Raw genomic sequence first — 20,128 nt, 5'->3', positions numbered from 1 at the left:
AAAATCTGAGGCTGCCAACATCAATTTTAAGAGTGATTTTAAGAACGAAAATATACCCGCGTTCCCGATTCGAGAACCGGAACGACGTTTCCGGAACGAGGAACGTGGTACTGTGACTGTGCTTATAGCTAATAAGCTACCACATCAGCTGTAATAGTATTGCTACCCAGCAGAAAAATGTGTGCCCAACTAATAATCTCACTCACTCAGGTTGCAACATACGAACAATAACAACAACTCTCGCCAATGAAATGATTCCAAAGAATGACTTGACACAGCACGAGGAGCAACCAAAGTACATGGATGGATGGAATACATCAACTCTGCCATACCATACGGATAGCATCCCTTCCCTTGATAGCAGAGCAGCACGGAATCTAACAAGATGGACATCTAGGGAGCAACTAGAGCCTCAAAAACGATTACTAGCGTATATGTATCTGACTTCCAAAACACCAGAGCACCTGTGACTGCGCTCTAAATGAGCGCCCGCCACCACCTTTCCATCCGGGGATCACGTTATCTAACTCGACGCTGAAGCCTGTGACATTTGCCTTTTGACAGCTTCCTTGTATGTCTTGTGCTGATATGTTAATGTTGTCTCCAGCAAATCCTTGAGAGGCGTCTTTGGATTCCAACCTACAGTTAGTCAGCGTTTGGCCATTAACACGTAGTGAGGGGAAATGGCAAACCTACAGAGCAAATCATTCAAAAAAACAGCAATACCTAGCTGCTTGTTGATTATAGTCATGTCAGGGATTCTCTTGTCACTATCATCATATCCTTCACCATAGAACTGACTCGAACTCACATCAATCATGGGTTCATCTAGTGGTGCCTCTCCTGAGACGTTTGCATAGACCTGTATAACAAGACAGTATGGATGGCTTACGACAGACACAAGCAAAGCAACACAAATGTTGACCGATAAGCATCATCCATGGCATACCTCTGTCATCATTTGGGCTAACTCCCTAACAGTAACCTCATTGTTAGGATTCCCAACATTGAAGATGTGACCATTAGCTCGGCCAGGATTTTCCTTTCATAATTGACAACAGGAAAAAGAAAAGGAGTTCAGTCTCATTGAATCTGAACATGAGAAGGAGCCAGAGACAAAGGCGATAACATACAATCATCAAAACAACAGCTTCGATGGCATCCTTAATGTAAACAAAAGTTCTTTGGGACTGCCCCCCATCAACAAGCTTCAAGGGCTCTCGGCGGAGCAGATTCTGCAAAACCATTAATACCATACATCTCCTGAGAAGACTGAACAAGATGCAAAACTAATGTAATAATCCTCAGCCAAAATAAAAAAGAAAAGCACACGTACGTTACTGAAGCAGGCCAAAACCCGAGGTACACCCTCACTAGGGCCATCAACACCAGGAATGAAGTCCATCCTTGGTCCAATCCAATTGAAAGGTCTCACAATTGTGAACTCAAGTCCATTTTCTGCACCTTCAGCTGGTGGATACTCAACCATAATGACAAGAATGGTTAGAATGAGAAGCTGCGACAATCAGCTACATAGTGACAAAAATAATACAGGCCAAATTTACTGACCAAAAATAAGCCTCTCAATAAGTTGCTTTGCACATGCATAGGACCATCGCTGTTTCACAATTGGACCAAAAATGCAGGGTGACTCATCTTCTTTCAGAACATAAAATTCAGGTTCCTGTATGAAGAGCATAGTTGCCACACAAACATCAGAAAAGGACAAGTATATGACCCAAAAGGAATACAAATACAGGGCATCGAATTCCGACATGCCTACAATTGTAACTATTTTCTTGCTGTTTACTTTCTAATTTAAGCTTCTTCTCACTTTGCTCACCACAACAAGGTCATGGTAAAATTCACAGTTCATTCCATTTGTAATTTTTTTTACAGTTACAATAATAAGCCCAGATCAAATAGATGGATATAACAGCACTAACTAAAACATTTTCCTTGGCCTGGGTGCAGTACCAACACAATGACAGGATCCTTTCCCTTTTTTTTTTGACACATCATGGGAAAAAAAACACTGCATGCTGACACATCAAGAAAAAGAACCAAACAATACAAAAATTCGTGAAATTAAAAAAGAATTCATTCAAGTAAACACTGACTCTTTGAGCGAGGCTGCTGGGTGCGTAGTTGACTATTGTCACAACTCTCAATTGCTTAATTAAGCAAGCAATGAACAGCACGGGTTTTAGAAAGGCGAAAAGGAAAATAAATGGTACTGGACAATAATATACACAGATTAAGTGATGAGCAAAATAAGAAAGACCTAGGCTAACATATGCAGTCAAACCATAGTATCCCTCAAAGGTCAACATCCTGTAATGATTTGAAGAATTCAGCTTGACAAGAGCATGCCCCAGCGCCAACCAACAACCAAACAGGCCTCAACTAGAAAATTGATCCCCAACTAACACCAAATCTAGCCCAACCTTGATACAAGGACCGTACTACAAGGACATAGCGAGAGAGAGAGAGAGAGAGAGAGAGAGAGCAATTACATATATATATATATATATATATATAATATAGTTAGAAACATGACAGTTTAGCAACCTGCAGCAGATCTTGGATTGTTTTGTTTATGGAGCCAGCTAAATAGAAAGAAAAACAACTGTAGGCACGAAATTGTGGAGCAGAACCATGAGTGAGGACAGGCAGAGTGTTAGACAGGGTGGAATTATGGTGACCTTGCGGAGAGGGTGGTCTTTGGGGAGGAAGCTGCCGACGGTCTTGCCGTAGACCTCGCACGTGGAGAAGTGGATGAGACGCTTGTTGTTCTCGGAGCAGTACTTGACCTGGGGAGCACGAAAGGAAGGACTGATGAGAATGCGAGATTCTTCTGTAGATAGCAGGAGGAATTTGCGAGGACGAAAAGGTAGGTACCACTGGGAGGGCGTCGATGAAGTTGCTGTAGATGGTGTCGAGGGGCCGCGTGTTGTAGTCTGCGGGCGTGCAGATGGCCGCCAGGTTTATCGTCTTCAGATCCAAAGAGCAGCAGTCAGCTCAGCAGAGGGGGTGGGGGGAAAATCATGAATCAGCAGATGCATATCCATCCATCCATATTATAGAGACGGAATGCTACTACTTTTGATTGATGAGACGACAGCGAAATCAACAAAATCTACAAGCAGCGGCGGCGGCGGCGGAGGTAGGGAGGGAGGTCACCGACCAGATCGGCCATCTTGATGAGTCCCTCGAGCCTTGAGTCGTTCTTGATGTTGAGTCGGTGGAAGGAGATTCGTCCTGCGAGGTGCGGCGGCGCTGGGTCGACGAGGTGGCGGATCTTGTCGCAGTAGACGTCGACGGCGAGGACGACGTGTGCGGTCTCGGCCATGAGCTTCTCGCAGAGGTGGGAGCCGATGAATCCGCCCGCGCCGATCATGCAGATGGTGAGGGGCGCGACGGGGTTGCCGTCCAGATCCATGCGAGCGGGCGCCGGCGAGGGCGACGACATGGTCCGTTCCCTCCTTTGGTGCGGCGGGCGGCGCGGTTGGATCGGGAGGAATGCGCGTGGTGGTGGCGGCGTTGGGTTCGGGGAATGTGGGTGGATTCGAGGCGATGTCGGTGGCGGTGGCCGCGCCTTCTCTCTCTCTCTATTTAAGGAGGGAGGGGAGCAGTAGATAGATAGAGAAAAAGAGGAGCCTGCCCTGATGATGGCCCCCGGACGCCGGAGGGAGAAGAGATAGCTGCTGCTGCTGCTGCTGCTGCTATAGCTAGCTAGACTCTCCCTGCCATTCGCAAGCCTCTCTCTCTCTCGCGTTGGCTGCCTAGTACAGCTGCTAGTAGGGAAGTAGAGAGAGAACTCCCACCGATCAGCGTCCCCAGTGGAAGTGGAGATGGTCGGATCTTGCTTGCCTTTTTCTTTTTCTTCCTCGCTTTGACCAGCTCTGCTCTTCCTCTGCTTCACCTATAGGAGTCTCATTTATCAATTCATTCAGTAAACAAAGCAAAGCATTTCTCATTCACGTGCACCACGGATTCCTTGCTTAATAGTTGTAGCGTACTATATATCTTCTTCTTTGCTGCTTTTTTTTTTTAATTTCTTTCTTTTTTCCTTTTTGAGAGGAGCACTTTCTCCTCTCTTGCCACGACTAAACTTACGACAATGGCTGATGATCCAGCCCAACTAGAGCCCAAATAAATAAATGCGTTTTCTTTTCTTTGATGGCTGACTGGACTGGCCCAGCCCATAGCAGCCCAAGTCACAAGTTCCCTTCTTCTTCTTCTTCCCCCTGCCTACTACACACCTCTCGGCCTCTCTTCTCACCAAGGAAAAAGCAAGGAGAGGGAGACGTCGACCGAAAAAAGAGAGCCGCCGCCGCATCCGCACGCCGCCGCCATGGCCGAGGAGACCGACACCAGGCCCCCGTCCGCAGGCTCCCGGGGCCGCCCCGCGCCGGACGACAACGACAGGGAGGACGGCGAGATCACCGACGACTCCTCCGCGCCCGCCCCGCCGCTCCAGCCCGCGACGCACCCGCTCGAGCACTCCTGGACATTCTGGTTCGACAACCCGCAGGGAAAGTCCAAGCAGGCCGCATGGGGGAGCTCTATCCGACCCATCCACACCTTCTCCACCGTTGAGGACTTCTGGGGGTACGTGATTCCATGCCTCCGCATGCTCTTCCTCTTCCGCTGCCCCCCTTCTCCTCCTTCACTACGACCTGGAATGGAAAGTTGACCCCAGGTTTGCTGATCCCATCAATTTCCCTAGCCTCGCCATAGTCAGATTTACAATACATATAAATACTAGTCCGCGGATCTGGGATGTCTAATTATATTACTTTCTGATCCTTCTCATTGAATCTCCGGCACTAGTTTCTAGGATCGACGAGAGACGAAAATTATTTGTCACGGCAGATTTCCATGCCTTGACGTCTCTTTGAAGCGCATCGGTTGCAAAAATATTCACCGCTTTTGTGCTCAGCTACAAGACCTAACTGCTATTGCAAATTACACAACTAAACTGGCAAACTCTAAGCCACCATGCCTTGTTTAAACCGTTACTAGTTACTTTTGGCAACTAGGCATTTTAAGGTTACTCTTCCTTTAGGATAGCGCCAGTCATCTCTTTACGGCTTCTTTCTAAATATATCACTATATCCCAAATCCCCCTACTGTTTGGAGACGTTTTCCTTCTCATTTGTCATCTTAGAAGAAGTTGTTGGTTTGTTATACAATTACTGACTTTCATTGATGTATATTAGCTGTTTGCTCAGTAGCGGCATCGTATGGTGCCATTCTCAAAAGGCCCACCACCCTCCTCACCTAGCTGCAAGTCTTTGTTCACCAGGGCAGATTGTGGGTACTCAAATGCAAACTTTATATTCTAAAGTTAATATTAACTAAAAGTGGGATTTATTTTCAGAGGTTCGATTCATAGCTCTATTTTTTGAGCTTTTTTTTTTGCAAAAACTTTAGGATGTATTGCTCAGACTTCAGAGGTTCGATTCAATCCACTGAGCCATGCTTACTAGGGTGTTGACTCTTTTGGTTGTTGTTTCCTTGATTGTGAAATCTGCTTTGTTCACAAAAGATATCACTTCATGTCAGGTCCAACAAAATTTTATAGTGGGTGTTGCACGGGATTGAAGTCAGGAGATTTGATGAAAAGAAAGGACATACATGAGTAGCAGATGTCGATAATTTTAGTCTTTAACTTGCCCCTTTTACCCCTGGATGACTACTTTAGTCTGTTTTCTTGATGGAGTGGCTGCTTGAGGAATCTGCCGGATTTTGTGATATTTGCTTCATTCCTTTTACGTCCTAATCCAACTTTAGCTCTCATCCATTTATATATTCCAGAAGAGCACACTAACCATTTTTGTGTTTTTTCAGCCTTTACAATAATATTCACCACCCTAGCAAGTTGATTGTGGGAGCGGACTTCCATTGCTTCAAGAACAAGATTGAACCAAAATGGGAAGACCCTATTTGTGCTAATGGCGGTAAATGGACCATCAGCTGTGGCAGAGGAAAATCTGACACAATGTGGCTGCACACTGTAAGTATTTTTGGAATTATAAACGATAAATTTGCTTTGCATATTTAACCTTATTATAGCCTCCATGTTATATCTTGTCACATGCCTTTTCTTTAGCTATTGGCCATGATTGGCGAACAATTCGATTATGGTGATGAAATTTGTGGAGCGGTTGTTAGCGTGCGTGGTAAGCAGGAAAGAATAGCTATCTGGACCAAAAATGCTGCTAATGAAGCTGCCCAGGTATTGAGTGCTGCAGTGACATCTTATCTAATATGCATGTGTGACAGCTTTGTTTCTTTTCTTGTATACAAGCATCATGCTTTTCTGATGATTCACAGCATCATGATAAATACAAAATGATCATATTTGGATATCACATATAAGCATGTGTGTGTTGTTGCTATAATCTTGCACTGTGGATCCATTTATATCAGGTGCCTGTTCCAAATGTATACTCAAGGAGGATTTTTGTTTTTAGCTGCATATCATTTGACTCGGGGAGGGTTCTCAGCTTATATATGATATCCTGAAGAGCAGTTCATAATTTTAAAGACTTATTTGTTGAAGAGTTGTTATTATAAGTGTCATGTCCTCAGTCAGTCCCAATGAGGGAGAAGAGAGAGGGTAACTATGGGTGGTTGTTGGGTTTCCTCGCGAATTGTTATTTTGTTGGTGGCACAATGTCCATCAGTGCCAGGGCATCAAATCTCAGGTTTTACTTTTGAGTAGCTGATAACTGGAAATTCAATGGGTAGTGGGGGGTGGAAAAATACTGGTGGGTGTAGCTGTTCCAATACATTATTGTTTGGTTAATTTGAGGCTTGATGTCCAGTTTCTCTGGGATGTTTCTGGAAACTAAAAAATATTGAAAGTTTGGAAGGAAAATGATGAAAATAGAAAGAGTAGCATGGCTTGGATTGGACAAGTAATTGGCCATTTCCCTGCTCCTGGGCCAGGTCCAGGTGATTGTTCAGGATCGGCTTTCTAAACCTTGATCACCGCTAAAGTGTTTTTTTTAAAAAATATTGTAAAATGGTTGAGTCCTCAACATGATTTTCATTTTTTCGGAGTAATTAAGCGAAACGTGCTGAACATTTTCCCTCTTTCTTCAGGTAAGCATCGGGAAGCAGTGGAAGGAATTTCTGGACTACAAGGACTCCATTGGATTCATCGTCCATGTGAGTAGCACCCAAAGCCTGCCTGCCTTTCTTCTCAGTTCCCATTGTTTAAGGCATGTAAAGTTTCTCACTTGGCCATTTATGCTGCAGGACGATGCAAAGAAGATGGAAAAAGGTCCGAAGAACCGTTACACGGTATGATCCTGGTGCTGGGATTCCCAGAGAGTAGCAGGATCACGTGATCCGATGCATTAGAATCCGATGCCTGTGTTTAAGGGTTATCTATTGCTGTGAGTTGTTTAGGCATGCATAATCTAACATGTTGCATCTATTCCTGTACTCGATAAGTAAGTCACTTGAGTGTTTGTTTTGTCTCACCGTTGTGCTTTTATTACTATGTGCGCGTGAAACTGAGCTGTGGGAATAGTGTACTGAATGAGCTTAATTTGATCTGGACTGAAGTAGGAATGCTATCAATGTTTGATGAAAGCCTCAAAGTACATGCTTGATGCTTGCCAACAAAAATAAAACATGGTAAAGGTAAAAGATTTGAACCATGCCAAGCCAAGTTGTCCTTTGAGCTCTCATCCAAACAGGGCGAGCAGGACGGCGGCGAAGGCCACTGAGAGCGCGGTGATTCGCCATGGAACCCTTGCGGGATCCTGCCGGAGGAACATCCCCTCCAGCAGCGGGTAGCTCAACGCCGCAACGTAGCTCAGGAGGAAGAGCTGCGGGAACAGCTCGCCGCGGGCGCCGCCTCTGGTCATCATCTTCCAGGTCCCTCCGACGAGCGCCGCGGCGTTGAGCACGCAGAGCGTGGTGGCCGGGAGCAGCAGCGTGGAGCACCCCGTGAAGTCGAAGACGCCCTTGCGGTAGAGGCTGCCGTCGCTGGCCTTGGTGGTGAGGTCGAAGTCTAGCGCCGCCGCGCCGAGCAGGTCCTGGAAGGCGCTGACGCAGCCGAAGAGCTGGCCGGTGACGGCGTTGAGCATCCAGAACCTCTGCTCGTTCCACCAGGCCCGCACCGCCAGCCTGCTGTTGGCCACAGACACCTCCACCAGGTGCTGGAGCAACGAGGACGCGAATGCGGCGGCGAACCACCGGGCGTCGGGGAACAGCGGGACGCCGCGGAGGAAGCAGAGCTGCGGCAGGGTGGCGTAGCAGAGCACCGGGAATGCGTAGAGGGCGAGGAAGCCGAAGTAGGCGATGGCCATGGCCTGGGGCACGGAGACGGCGAGGAGGTCCGGACAGGCGAGCGGGCAGTGTCTGGAGAGGCCGACGGCGAGCATGCCGGACATCCAGCGCTTGTTCTGGACGAGGACGTCGTTGAGGTTGGTGGGCATGCTGCCGAGGAACGGGCGCCTCGCCGGGTAGCAGTAGGCCGACGTCCAGCCCCGGGCAAAGAAGCGGCGGTAGCCGGTGAAGTAGTCCTCCACCACCGACTGGTACATGAACCCAACCTGGTCGCCCCATCCGGTGCCCTCCTCGTAGGCGCAGGAGGCCACAAGCGTGGCGTCTCGAGGAAGAGGACGACGTCGGCTGTCGGCGGCGGAGCTGCTGGGCCTGGGTGTTGACGATTGCAGCTGGTTGCGCAGGGACGCCAGGAGTTGGTCCGAGACTCCGAGTGGCCGAACCTCGTCGCCAGCTCGCCGGCCTCCAGCATGGACGACGAGAAGTAGCCACCTGCTTGCGTGGCGGGCGGCGGCGTGGCCCCGTACAGGGCGTCTCTCCGGACGTAGAAGCCGGTGCCGGAGAGGAGCGGGCCCCGGAGGCCGTCGAGGCCGATCCACCGAGTCCCGAAGACGTACCTGAGGTCGTTGGTGTAGATGTCGTTGCGGCTGAGGTTGTGGAACATCTGCGGGAACTGCACGAAGGCGAGGTTGTCCGGCGCCGGCGGGGAGCGGTCGAGGTGGAAGCACATGGCCTCCAGGGCGGAGGCGCGGGTGTTGCAGGACATGTCGCAGTCCAGCACCAGCACGTAGGGCGCGTGGCTCACAAGGCTCGACACCCGAAGCTGACGACGACGACGACATCATCATGAATCGTGAACGTACATAAATGATCGATGATGCGATGGATTGATACCAGGGCGTTGAGAGCGCCGGCCTTGAAGTGGTGCGGGGACGCCCTCCGCTTCTCACGGGACACGTACACCAGCAACGGCATCCTCGTCTCTTCCTCTTCCTCTTCCTCTTCCTCCTCCTCGTCATGGTGATGGCGGCGGCGGCGGTCGTCCTCCTCCTCGCCGGCGGCAGTTATGATCTGCGGACATGATCGAACAGGTGGATCGATGCATGGATCAACCGATCGATCTGATCAGATTGTTCAGATATATCATGGCTAGCTTACATACTACCTCGACATAAGCATCGTGATCCTGGCGTTCTTCTTTTGTCCAGCAGCAGCTCCTCTTCCTGCAGGCGTCCTCTATGTCCCCTTTGAACGTCTCGTACATTTTCTGCAGATAATTAATAAGATGTATATATACAGCAGTAATCAGAAGGAAGAAAAGAACGGCGACATAGAGAAATAAATAAATTAAAATTGGTTGGTGCTCATCGTATTCATGTGGTTTCTTTTCTTTCCTTCCCGATCGACGGCAACTCGCTGTTTGTCGCATCGCATATGCATCCACATGATGAGTAGCAAGCACATGGGACTCATCACTGATAGATGTGGATCGGATATGACAAGAACAAGATGCCTGCTGGTACGGTTGCACATACGTAAACGTAACGTACCTTGATTCTTCGCCTCTCCTCGGCGGCGGCCTCACCACCACCGCAATCGCCTCCGCCGTCCTCGTCGTCGCCGCCGCCGCCCAAGTACCTGTCGGGCCACGGGCACTGCACCGAGTGCTTCCTGCAGAAGGGCACCCAGGCCCTGGCGAAGGCGTAGGCCTTGCGGGCGGCCAGCAGCGTCAGCGGCGACCCGGCGTCGTCCGACAGGTACACGCTCAGCCTCGCGCCGGGGTAGTCCAGCGCCATGGCCGACAACACCGTGTTCATCACCCCCAGCGCCGGGTCCGCCGTCACCACCAGCACGTCCACGCCCGGGAGCTGGCTCCGCCGCCGGGCCGCCAGCAGCCGCTCTGGGAAGGCGGCGCGCGACACGGGCCGCCACAGCCCCGACTGCGACAGCGCCCACAGGAACAGGAGCGTCAGGTCCGCCGCGACCATGGCGGCGCTGGCGGCGGAGAGCAGCAGCGGGGCGCGGTGGGCCATGAGGCGGTTGGCGGCGGCGAGGGGCTTGTTCACGTGCACGGCGCTCAACGGCGGCATCTCGGCAGCAGCCATATCTATTCTACAAACTGGTAGCGAGTAGCGAGTACTTTTCAGGAAATTACTTTTAATTTACTGCTACTTATTCTTTCTTCTAAACTAGCTAGGCCAAGGCTGAATGGGAAATTTGACTTGGGACAGAAGTGATTGAAATAGCAATAACTATAGAGATGCTGGTTTAATGCACAATAAACACTGCTTGTGATAAAACATGCACAATAAACCCATCATCATCATCTTGCTCTTCCCCCTCTTGCTCCATCCGTATATAAGCACTCAGATTTCGAATTCCTCCTCCTACTCTTCCCCCCCGTGTCGTCCCCACCCCCACCCCCACCCTGCTTGATCCCTCCGTGCTCCGCGTCGAGCCTTCCACCCGCTGTTCCAGCTCCAGATCCCCAATCATCTTCGTCCGATCCGTCCCCGTCCCGATCTATCTGGTAGCCTCAAACAATTAGTCCGCGGCGCGGTGGCGTGTTGCCGTGCAGGGGATGGCCACCTTCGAGCTCTACCGGAGGTCCACCATCGGCACCTGCCTCACCGAGACGCTGGACGACCTCGTCTCCAGCGGGGCCGTCAGCCCCGAGCTCGCCATTCAAGTCCTTGTGCAGTTCGACAAGGTTTGTGACAGTCTTCAGATTACCGCCTCCTTCTGTCTGCTTAGTTGCTGTTCGATCTGATCCTCCCCTTCTGCGTTCAATTAGTCCATGACGCAAGCGCTGGAGAGTCAGGTCAAGAGCAAGGTTAACATCAAGGTAGATATCTTATGCCCAGCCTCCCTGTTGATTCATATCACTGCATTTTCCCCCTTGTTCTGGCTGCTATGTGGATTGCCTTTTAGTATGCGGTCTGCACAAATTATGGAAGCTCTAATATGTGGATTGTCCTCTTGGTAATACTCTACAGCCCGTAAGTTGGGTGGTTTTCAAAATCCTTTAAAATCAGTTTCCAAATTGTCTTATACATCTGTGGCTTCAGACTAATAGCTTCCCCGGCTTAGTATTTTTTTTTTCTTTTTCATTTGGCATTTAAAACCCTATGAGAAGAGATCTGTAATGGCTTTCCTTGTCTCTGTACAGGGTCATCTGCACACCTACAGGTTCTGTGACAATGTCTGGACCTTCATTTTAACTGATGCAACCTTCAGGAGTGAGGAGATCTCAGAAACACTAAGCAAGGTGAAGATCGTGGCCTGCGATTCCAAGTTGCTGCAGCCTCAACAATAAATTAACAAGCCGCCTGCTCCATTGCGATCCCCATCCAGTTTATCGCACTTCTATTCATGCTAGACCTGGTGCCGCCCAAACTTTCCTAGTTCATGTGAATTTGCCTCCTCTACAATTTGTTTGTGTTATAATCTAAACAATTGATGGTGATACCAGACTAGAGTATCATGACTGCCCACTTGTTACCCATACTGCTTATGGAATGTGGTTTCTTTCTTTTCTTGTTCTATATTTTCGCATGAATAACTTGACAAAGCTTGAAAATTGACATGAATGCTTCAGGTTTAATCGTGTTTTTGTTTAGCCGACAAATAAACAGCAGCAGCTGTCGTTTACTAATGATCTATAATCCAATGAATTTACTTTAGATTTAAGGCAAATTTTGAATGTTAGTATAAATCATTACCAACTTTGCTACAATATAAATATCATTTCATAAACATATATAGTATTTACATCCGGCCTCAAGATAAACATCACAAGTTGAAAGTGAGCATGAGCTCAAGGGGCAGCTCTTCACAATGGAACTTGAGCTCATTCTGAAATCTGTGTAGCACGAAGTGCTCATCCTCTGTTATGAGGGTTGCCACGCCGCATTCTAACTAGGAGAATGGTTCTCTCCCGGTTCTTCCAGCACGGTGCAGATAGTCGATCGCTGTCTTAGGAAGGTCAAACCCTCAGCTTGCTATGACCGTTGAAACTAGCAGGAAGCCTCTTCCCTTCACTTCCTGCAGGGGAATAGTATATGTGAACATACAAATACTGTAGCCCAAACTGTGATGGTTTTCAATTGATGAAACCAAGGCTTGAGCTTCAAACAAGGAATTCAGAAGGCACTTAGGCAGCTCGAGCATTAAAATCCATATCTTCTTCCAGCAGAAGCACATCAATAACGCAACAATAACGGTGGTTGAAGGAGGATTTCCAGCCTTCTTTGATCTCTCAGACTAAGAAAATAGGTTCTGGAGTTATGTGATAGAACACAAAGGTGAGGCTATGCACTACTTCTCTGGTTCGGTAAGACTCATTCAACATCAACATAATTGCTCAGGACTTCCTTGTGGATGGCTATTCATTTGACACAATCTTGGCACTGTAGCTACAATTATTGCAAGGGGCTCTGCCTGGAAATTTTACCAATATTGTCGGCATGAACACATCCGTACATCACAGCAGAGGTAAAGAAAAAAAATTAAATAGCACTACCCTTTGCATGCCAGCATTAGCTAGTTTCCTTTTCATGACATTACCTCCAATATTGAATAGCCATTTATTTTATCAACATGGTCCTAACTAATCAAGCATTGACATAGACACAAATCCACCAAAATACAAGCAGAGCCATGACGGTGCAGGCCTTGGCTGCGATTAGTCTGGCAACCTTGGTGACCTTGGAGCAGTGCAATTAGGGAAGCAACTCGGTAAGCAGCAGCAGTCACCTGTATGCCAAACTCCCTTGTGGGGACGACAACCAGTGCTTGCAGAAAAAGTGATAGGCCAGCATCTTCCCGGAGCCTGTCTACAGTAAGCTCACAGCACCAGGCACAGCACGAACTCTTGGTGCCGGAACCCTTAATCACCAGCACCAGGCAGGCAGGCAGCGAGTAGTAGGAAAGGAGGATGGAACGGTGACGAGGCTCACCGTCTGATGCCTCCATTCTATTTCGTCGTGATTCCTGCATTTCACTCTGCTCTTGTTACGAATTCGATACATGCCTCTTTCAGTCCCTGATGATTTTGGTCTTCTCATCGTCTTTTTCTTAGAATAAAGGAAACTGGACTTGCAGACATCTGCGTTTGGGTTGGTGACAGGCACATGACATGATGATGGAGCTAAACCAAACAGCTGAATTCTGTTGTGTCTCGGCAAACCAAAATACACCATGCAGACGGAAATTGTTTCAGATAACCTTTCCCAACCACCTCATCTTGTCGCCACACCATCCATCCACATTTTTCTTGCAGAACTCCATTGGGAGCGAGAGGACACAACCAGAAAACACACATTCATGATTCATGGCAGGACAAGCGAACAATGGGAGCCCGCCACATAACCTTAACAGCGTGGAAGTGACCAACGAGAGGGAAGCACAGGACAGTAAAAAAAAGGACTAGATCTCAGCAGTTTCAGGACCGGAGATAGCTAATGCGTGATTCAATTTTCTGACAAACTGACAACACGACCACCAATCCAAGAGATTGCGACCACCAGCTCCCATGCATGCCAACCGTGTGACTCACGTTGGCGATTTTGGCATCGGCCTCGAATGCCCTTGATCGTTGAAATCAGGCTTCCTGCAATTTCATTTCAATGGGAATAAAGGTCCCGCCAAGATGCCCACGCGATAAATATTCTGCATATATTGTCAGTGCAGCATCTCTAAAAGAGAAACCCACTGGAGTATGCATCACTGCTTTCTGGTACCAATCTACATCATGCCAAACTCCGTCAAACCTGGAGGGCTGGACCTCACTCGTGCAATCTCTTCCTCTTCCCTGCTCCTCTGACAGCAGCAAATCCCAAATCCGTCTAGGTGAGCAACTCTGCAGATAGACGGAAAGCAACGGTTAGACTCCTTTTAGGATCACGGATATTAACCAGCACCATGAAACGACGACTAACACCTGAAAAAGCATCCAATTATTCATTCTGAAAGAGACAAGAGATAAAAGAGAATCTTTCATCGCTGAAGAGGAAAATAACCCGACGCTTCCTTTTAGACAGGAGAGTAGAAGCATTCTTAGGAACTAACATTAGCTAGCGAAATCAGCTGATCTACTAAAGGGATGACAATTAAGTCATGTGACACCCAACAAAATTGAATGAAGAATGAGAACAAGGAAAAACACAAAAGATTCGATTTAATTTGTGAAGAGAGAATAAGATGCCCAGTTATCCTTTCAAAGCGAATGAAAAAACCTTGGGCCTATAAAAGAGGACAGAACAACATCCCAGCTGCAAACCAATTCGGCAACTCCCACCCTTCTAGGGCTCCCTCGATACCTTTAAGCAAGGAGCCAAGTACCAATGTCTCAAGCTCAGCCCCTTCGTTTCCATGCCCAGAGGAAACACATCAAATTTCAGGACAACCAAGCTAATGCTATGAAGGATGGGAGAGCACCAGGAACTGCTGACAAGTTGGGGCATGGCAACCATATGAAAGATGAGAAGAATACGGATGTGGACACAGTAGCTTCAGAGTTCATCAAGCTTAAGCATAGGGCTTGGGCACTACAGAAGAGCACAACCATGTATCCAGCTTCTACTTAGAAGTGTCATGGTCCATCTAGTCAACAGTATCTACTTATGCTCTGTCTCTATAGTAGGTCCTACTTTCAATAACGGATGTTGCTTGCAGCCTTGGATACTTGCAGAGTCAAGTAACCATGGCGTTGTTGCTATTACTACGAATAAGAATGTAATGTAATTATGTGGCACTATTATTTGCAAGACTGATGTGTGGAGTACTTTACATATGTGGCACTATTATGATCCTGTTATTTGGACTTGTTTCTATTTGGACTGCTAAGATTTTAAAGAATTCTTCTAAATATTAGCCATTCTAATGATCAGTTAAGAAAAACTGTGCTGATAAAACAGATTTGACAAGAAGGCTGTAAAAACTTCAGGTGGAAGTAAATTAAATCATCGATGAAATAGCACCATAGGCTCTGGACATCTGGAGCTGTAACTACATGATATATTTGCATAATAAAATTGTCAAGTTCAAGATACATCACAGATATTACACCAGATCAACTACTGAGTTGTATGTAATTAAGGTGGCCAGGTAACACAAGTAACACTACTGATGGTTACAGTATTCTAACCTTACTCTGGAACTGAAAATGGTCCAAAGCATAACAGCATGGTGCTCAAGATATGGGTACAAGTGTTTTGATTCATTTGGGTCATTTTGTACGGAAAACCAACTGACATAACTGCAATGATGTTAGAATGAAAAACAGCAGTTTTGAGGATGTGCCACTTGCCACCCTCCTAAGTCGAGTTACATGGGAATATGCCAGTGAGGCATATGGGAGTGGCAAATCCTGAAAATTAACCTACTTGTGTGGTAATATCCTTAAAAGATATCTAATAAAAGAAAACATCATCTATTTATTCTCATCAAACTAAATGTTAGCCATTCCAATTATCAGTTAAGAAAAAATGTGTTGACAAAATAGATTTGACAAGAAGGCTGTAAGAACTTGAGTTGAATAATCTTGGCATGCTCATTTGACTTCCCCATTAAATCAAATCATCAATGGATCATATAGCACCTTCATAGGCCCTGGACATCTGGAGCTGTAGCTCCACAGTACATATACATATACTGGATAAAGTTGTCAGATACACCACCAGATCAACTATTGAGTTTTATGTAGTTAAGATTACACAAACAAGTGTTTATATCAAGGTACACAAGTAATCCTACTGATGGTTACAGTTCCAAAATTATTTTGAAACTGAGAATGGTTCACAATCTACAAAGCAGAACAACATGGTGCTCAAATTCTAAGTGCAAGTGCTTTGATCCATTTCGATCATTTTGTGGGAAACAACAACTGCTTCTTAATAGAAAGAAAAACATCAGTTCTGAGGATATGCCACCCTCCTAAGTCAAGTTATAGGGGAATATATCAGGGAGACATGGGAGTGGTATATCCTGAAATTCAACTTAGTTGAGTGGTACATCCTTAAAAGATATCTGGTAAAAGATAAACCTCATCTACTTATTCTCATCAAACTATAAATACCAAACCAAAACCAAGGTTACTCAACAATGACAAAAGGCTAAGCTTTAGCTTTCACCATAATCTCACCAACCATTGCTTGCTTCAACTCCAGTCAAGAAGCACTCTCAACTTTGATAGATTCAAACAATTCAGAGACATGAGGGTGCTTGCGGATGTGGATAGGGCATTTGTACAGTAAATCTTGAGCCTCAGAATATCTCCCCTCTGCAAAGAACGACTTGAGAACATGCAGGTAGGCAGCAGGTGCTGGACAAGTATTCATCACTGTCAAGGCCTTGAGAAAGTCCCTTGCATCTTCAACCGTCCCGTGCTTAGCAATGTAAGGAGGGAATGGTTCCGTGAAAGGTGGAAACCTGAGGGCTTTCATTGACCTCAGAAGGGCCAGTGCCTCGTCGAGCTTCTTTATCCTCAGCAACTCATTAATTACGCGTTTGTAAGTGCCTTGCCAAGGCCTCAGGTGAGCCTTGTCCACCATCTCAACAAACAAAGTGTAAGCAGCATCAATCTTTTCATGGCCACAAAGACCTCTGACCATCACATCCAGCAAATCGGCGTCTGCATCCAAGTTCTTGTCTATCATCTCCGTCAAGTACTGCAGAGCTCTGTCCACATCTCCAGCCGCACAGTGCCCTTGGATCAACATGGTCCAAGTCTTCAAATCTGGGATGCACCCTTCAGCCTCCATTTCATCAAATACTTTGCGAGCATCATCCAACTTGTCAGCCTTGCAGAGACCATACACCAATTGGCTATATGTAACATTGTCTGGCTGGTGGCCTTGGGCTCTCATCCTCTGCACAACCTCTGCAGCCTCATCAAACCTCCCATTGCTCGTGAGCGCCCTGTGAATCCCATCAAACAACATCTTGGTCTTTTTGTTCCACACGGCCTCAAACTTTCTGACAACCCGATTGACAAGGTCCAGGTCTGGCGACGGAGCCAGCGAGATACGCCTGATGATCAGCGGCCCATCCTTCTGGGCTGGCTTGAAAGGACCATCCATCATGAGCTCGTAGAGCTCCACAGCCTCCTTGAGCATATGCCGCTTCTGGAAGTTCCTGGACAGCTTGACATAAGTGTCGATATCCACGTGGATCCCCGCGGCCTTCATTTCCTGGATCAAGTCCCAAAACTCTGGCATCGATTCCTCCCGTCCGAGCACCCTTGCCATGGCATTGTAGGCCACCGAGGCGTGCTTGTACCCCTGCTGACGCCCAGCCCATCGGAAGAAGGCGAGAGCCTTGGTGAGATGGTCCCTCAGCTCCCGCAGCACCTTGGCCACGGCGGTCTCCGTGAGCGGAAGGAGGCCGATGGCGCCCAGTTTCCCATCGAGGTCCGCGCCGTCGAGCTCCCGGACGGCCTCGGCGGCGGCGGAGGTGGTGGTGCCGCCCTTGGCCTCTTCCCGGGACTTGTTGTAGTGCGCGGTGAGGGCGGCGTAGTCGGCGGAGAGGCTTGCCTTCTTGAAGGATGCGAGGGCGGCGAGGTAGGTGCCCTGGTCGACGGAGTGACCAGCCTCCTGCATCTCGCGGAGGAAGGGCCAGAAGTGGCGCTGGGCGGAAGACGGGTCAGAGGCGAGGGTGCGGAGCATGATGTTGTATGCGGCGGAGCAGACGGGCTGGCCGGCGGCGGCGGAGCGGCGGAAGAAGGCAAGCGCGCGGGAGGAGTCATTGGAGAGGTTGTGGAGGTTGTAGATCACGGCCTCAGGGGAAGGGGGGTTGGGTGTCGTCGCGGTGGCGGTGGAGAGGAGGAGGCGGTGGGCAAGGAAGCGGTTGCCGCGGAGGGCGAGGAGGCGGCGGAGGGAGGGAAGCGCCGCCATTGGCGCCGTGGGGTTTAGGGGTTTGCTTTGCTTTGCTTGGTGGCCAGGAATGGGGAATAGACAGCGGCGGCGGCCAGGGTAAACATGGGCTGGGTCATTCTTGCAAAGAGGAATAGGGCCCAAATAACATTTTTCCTGTGAATAGGGCCCAAGTAACTTTGGCAGAAGAATTGAGAGTTTTTTTAAAAAAAGGGGATAAAAAAATTCGAAAAAGGGAGCCGGATGGGAGAAATTAGAAAAATGGGTGCCTCCCACCCTTTGAACGGGCGGAACGGAACGTCCCGCCCACCCATCGGGCGGGAGGTCCGAAAAAAATTTCCAGAGGCCTCTTCGCGAATAAGAAAAGTTTCTTATTCGCGAAGAGGTCCCTGAAGCAGGCCTCCCGCCCGGCCAGCGGGCGGGAGGTCCCCTGGTTGTGATTTTTGTTATGATTTTTGTTATATTTTTTTAGAATTTATGTTTCACAATCTATTTGAAATTCAGACTTTTTTGAAATACAAGATTTATTCGCCATACTCTTATGTATGCAATAATTTTAATTCAATTTTACAAAGAAGATTACGGTATGTAAAACTCGTACGAAGATAGTTAAACGATAACGTTTTGCAACGTAGAATCTAAATATTCTGTCTTCAGTCAATGCGGCAAATATTACAAATACACATCCAGGTGTGATACAATCTCAACGCGGCAAATATTATACATGAGCAAACAACGTTCGAATAAAATTGCAACTAAATGATGCCTGATGACGCACTAGCACTCGATCGGCGACGTCTCCCACTCGATGCAACCGGAGGTCTTCCATCTGTAGCATCACCTGTAGGGCCAGCTTCAGCAGAACTGGGGCCAGCATCATTGTTTGGACAACGTTTATACGTGTGTCCAATCTGATTACATGCACTGCAGCGCTGTATCCTCGGACGAAGCTCTGACTCATCCATATCATTACGAATACGTCGTGTCTGACGGCGCCCTCTCTGAACCCGTGATGATCTTGGGTCTGGAATATATATATATATATATATATATATATATATATATAACAGGATTCGCTGTCTCAGTGAACGATCCAACCAAACGGAACCCATAGATCTCATACTGCCAGGTGCTGGCAATTGTCTCCTTTCTGAAGTAATGGGAAACATATATATCGACAGGATGTCGAATATCCGCACAAGCAGCCATTACATGAGAACAAGGTAAGTGCAGCAACTTGGGCCTCATGCATGAGCAACAACAAGTTCCATCAAACTTGAGAATGCACTCCTTTACAGGAGTTTGACGTCTCATGCCACGTCGCGCCCTGTCTTTAGGAGATACCTCAAACTTGAGCTCCTGTGTACCACATTGCCGTACGTGGTGTAGCCGGGCGCTTTCTGCCTTCTTATTCATATATTCTGTTACCATGAATCCAAAATTTCTGTCAGGATCTCGCATGAATACCTGTTTTTTAGTGAACCGCTCCCTAAAGTAATCGGTACACCCGCAGACGATGAATTCCACAATTGCAACCAATGGAAGCCCACGAACACCTCGCAGCACCCAATTGTAAACCTCGGCGAAGTTGGTGGTAATTATGCCGTACCTTGCACCATCGGTATCATAAAGTAACGCCCGCTTCTCCTTGGGTTCATTCTCAATCCATACAGATTCTAAACTATTCAGAATATAAATTATACTAAAAACAAATGAAAATACTAAAACTATTCAAAATATAACTAATCTAAGAAATATTTCCTAAATTATAGTTATTTTCAAGTACTTATACGGCTAGAATGAGAATATACCTCCAAATCGACGTGTGAACAGGGCTTCGCCGCTTCCTCTTCTCTCTTCCTCTCCTCTCTTTCTCTTTTTTCTGATTTTTGCTGGATAAAATAAAATTTTCGAGACAGGTTGGGGCTTATATAGCCGAGGGGGGG

The 20,128-nt window shown here is 47.6% G+C and overlaps 5 protein-coding genes across 6 annotated transcripts; 2 read left to right on the top strand and 3 right to left on the bottom strand.

Moving 5' to 3' along the window:
• Positions 1 to 219: 219 nt before the first annotated feature.
• Positions 220 to 3,906, bottom strand: LOC112892529 (UDP-D-apiose/UDP-D-xylose synthase). Its single transcript, XM_025959669.1, has 9 exons — positions 3,188 to 3,906; positions 2,902 to 2,994; positions 2,706 to 2,813; positions 1,570 to 1,684; positions 1,337 to 1,470; positions 1,134 to 1,235; positions 950 to 1,042; positions 727 to 862; positions 220 to 639 (listed from the first exon to the last, which is right to left on the bottom strand). The coding sequence occupies exons 1-9, from the start codon at positions 3,470 to 3,472 to the stop codon at positions 524 to 526; spliced, it is 1,182 nt and encodes a 393-aa protein (XP_025815454.1). The 5' UTR covers positions 3,473 to 3,906; the 3' UTR covers positions 220 to 523.
• A 364-nt stretch (positions 3,907 to 4,270) lies between these two features.
• On the top strand, positions 4,271 to 7,565 carry LOC112892530 (eukaryotic translation initiation factor 4E-1). The gene is made up of 5 exons (XM_025959670.1): positions 4,271 to 4,614; positions 5,857 to 6,022; positions 6,119 to 6,244; positions 7,117 to 7,182; positions 7,273 to 7,565. Exons 1-5 carry the CDS (start codon positions 4,358 to 4,360, stop codon positions 7,321 to 7,323), a joined length of 666 nt encoding a protein of 221 aa, XP_025815455.1. The 5' UTR covers positions 4,271 to 4,357; the 3' UTR covers positions 7,324 to 7,565.
• A 14-nt stretch (positions 7,566 to 7,579) lies between these two features.
• LOC112895525 (cellulose synthase-like protein G2) lies at positions 7,580 to 10,400 on the bottom strand. The gene is given in 5 exon segments (XM_025963480.1): positions 7,580 to 8,747; positions 8,750 to 9,133; positions 9,205 to 9,381; positions 9,476 to 9,577; positions 9,861 to 10,400. Coding segments are annotated over 5 exon segments (2,244 nt in total). The 3' UTR covers positions 7,580 to 7,706.
• LOC112892532 (transcription initiation factor IIA subunit 2-like) lies at positions 10,295 to 11,855 on the top strand. The gene is made up of 3 exons (XM_025959672.1): positions 10,295 to 11,020; positions 11,105 to 11,155; positions 11,480 to 11,855. Exons 1-3 carry the CDS (start codon positions 10,892 to 10,894, stop codon positions 11,624 to 11,626), a joined length of 327 nt encoding a protein of 108 aa, XP_025815457.1. The 5' UTR covers positions 10,295 to 10,891; the 3' UTR covers positions 11,627 to 11,855.
• Positions 11,856 to 13,967: 2,112 nt separating this feature from the next.
• Positions 13,968 to 18,274, bottom strand: LOC112892528 (pentatricopeptide repeat-containing protein At3g48250, chloroplastic). 2 transcript variants are annotated; one of them, XM_025959668.1, is made up of 2 exons: positions 16,454 to 18,274; positions 13,968 to 14,170 (listed from the first exon to the last, which is right to left on the bottom strand). In XM_025959668.1, exon 1 carries the CDS (start codon positions 18,201 to 18,203, stop codon positions 16,479 to 16,481), a length of 1,725 nt encoding a protein of 574 aa, XP_025815453.1. In that variant the 5' UTR covers positions 18,204 to 18,274; the 3' UTR covers positions 13,968 to 14,170; positions 16,454 to 16,478. The 2 variants fall into 2 exon arrangements, with proteins under 2 accessions (XP_025815453.1, XP_025815452.1); XM_025959667.1 differs by having other exon boundaries at positions 16,458 to 18,274.
• Between the last annotated feature and the right edge of the window lie 1,854 nt (positions 18,275 to 20,128).

The sequence above is a fragment of the Panicum hallii genome, chromosome 5 (assembly GCF_002211085.1).
Source record: "Panicum hallii strain FIL2 chromosome 5, PHallii_v3.1, whole genome shotgun sequence".
Classification (NCBI taxonomy): domain Eukaryota; kingdom Viridiplantae; phylum Streptophyta; class Magnoliopsida; order Poales; family Poaceae; genus Panicum; species Panicum hallii.
The sequence above is the reverse complement of the archived record's forward strand: the minus strand, read 5'-3'. Positions and strand labels throughout refer to the sequence as shown.

Excerpts from the sequence above, each read along its gene's own strand:
- LOC112892528 (XM_025959668.1), bottom strand. The coding sequence starts at position 18,203 with ATGGCGGCGCTTCCCTCCCTCCGCCGCCTCCTCGCCCTCCGCGGCAAC.
- LOC112892532 (XM_025959672.1), top strand. The coding sequence starts at position 10,892 with ATGGCCACCTTCGAGCTCTACCGGAGGTCCACCATCGGCACCTGCCTC. Across the intron at positions 11,021-11,104 it reads TCCTTGTGCAGTTCGACAAG|TCCATGACGCAAGCGCTGGA; the intron begins GTTTGTGACAGT and ends GCGTTCAATTAG. Across the intron at positions 11,156-11,479 it reads AGAGCAAGGTTAACATCAAG|GGTCATCTGCACACCTACAG; the intron begins GTAGATATCTTA and ends GTCTCTGTACAG.
- LOC112892530 (XM_025959670.1), top strand. The coding sequence starts at position 4,358 with ATGGCCGAGGAGACCGACACCAGGCCCCCGTCCGCAGGCTCCCGGGGC. Across the intron at positions 4,615-5,856 it reads ACCGTTGAGGACTTCTGGGG|CCTTTACAATAATATTCACC; the intron begins GTACGTGATTCC and ends GTGTTTTTTCAG. Across the intron at positions 6,245-7,116 it reads CTGCTAATGAAGCTGCCCAG|GTAAGCATCGGGAAGCAGTG; the intron begins GTATTGAGTGCT and ends CTCTTTCTTCAG.
- LOC112892529 (XM_025959669.1), bottom strand. The coding sequence starts at position 3,472 with ATGTCGTCGCCCTCGCCGGCGCCCGCTCGCATGGATCTGGACGGCAAC. Across the intron at positions 2,814-2,901 it reads TCATCGACGCCCTCCCAGTG|GTCAAGTACTGCTCCGAGAA; the intron begins GTACCTACCTTT and ends CGTGCTCCCCAG. Across the intron at positions 1,043-1,133 it reads AAGCTGTTGTTTTGATGATT|GAAAATCCTGGCCGAGCTAA; the intron begins GTATGTTATCGC and ends CAATTATGAAAG.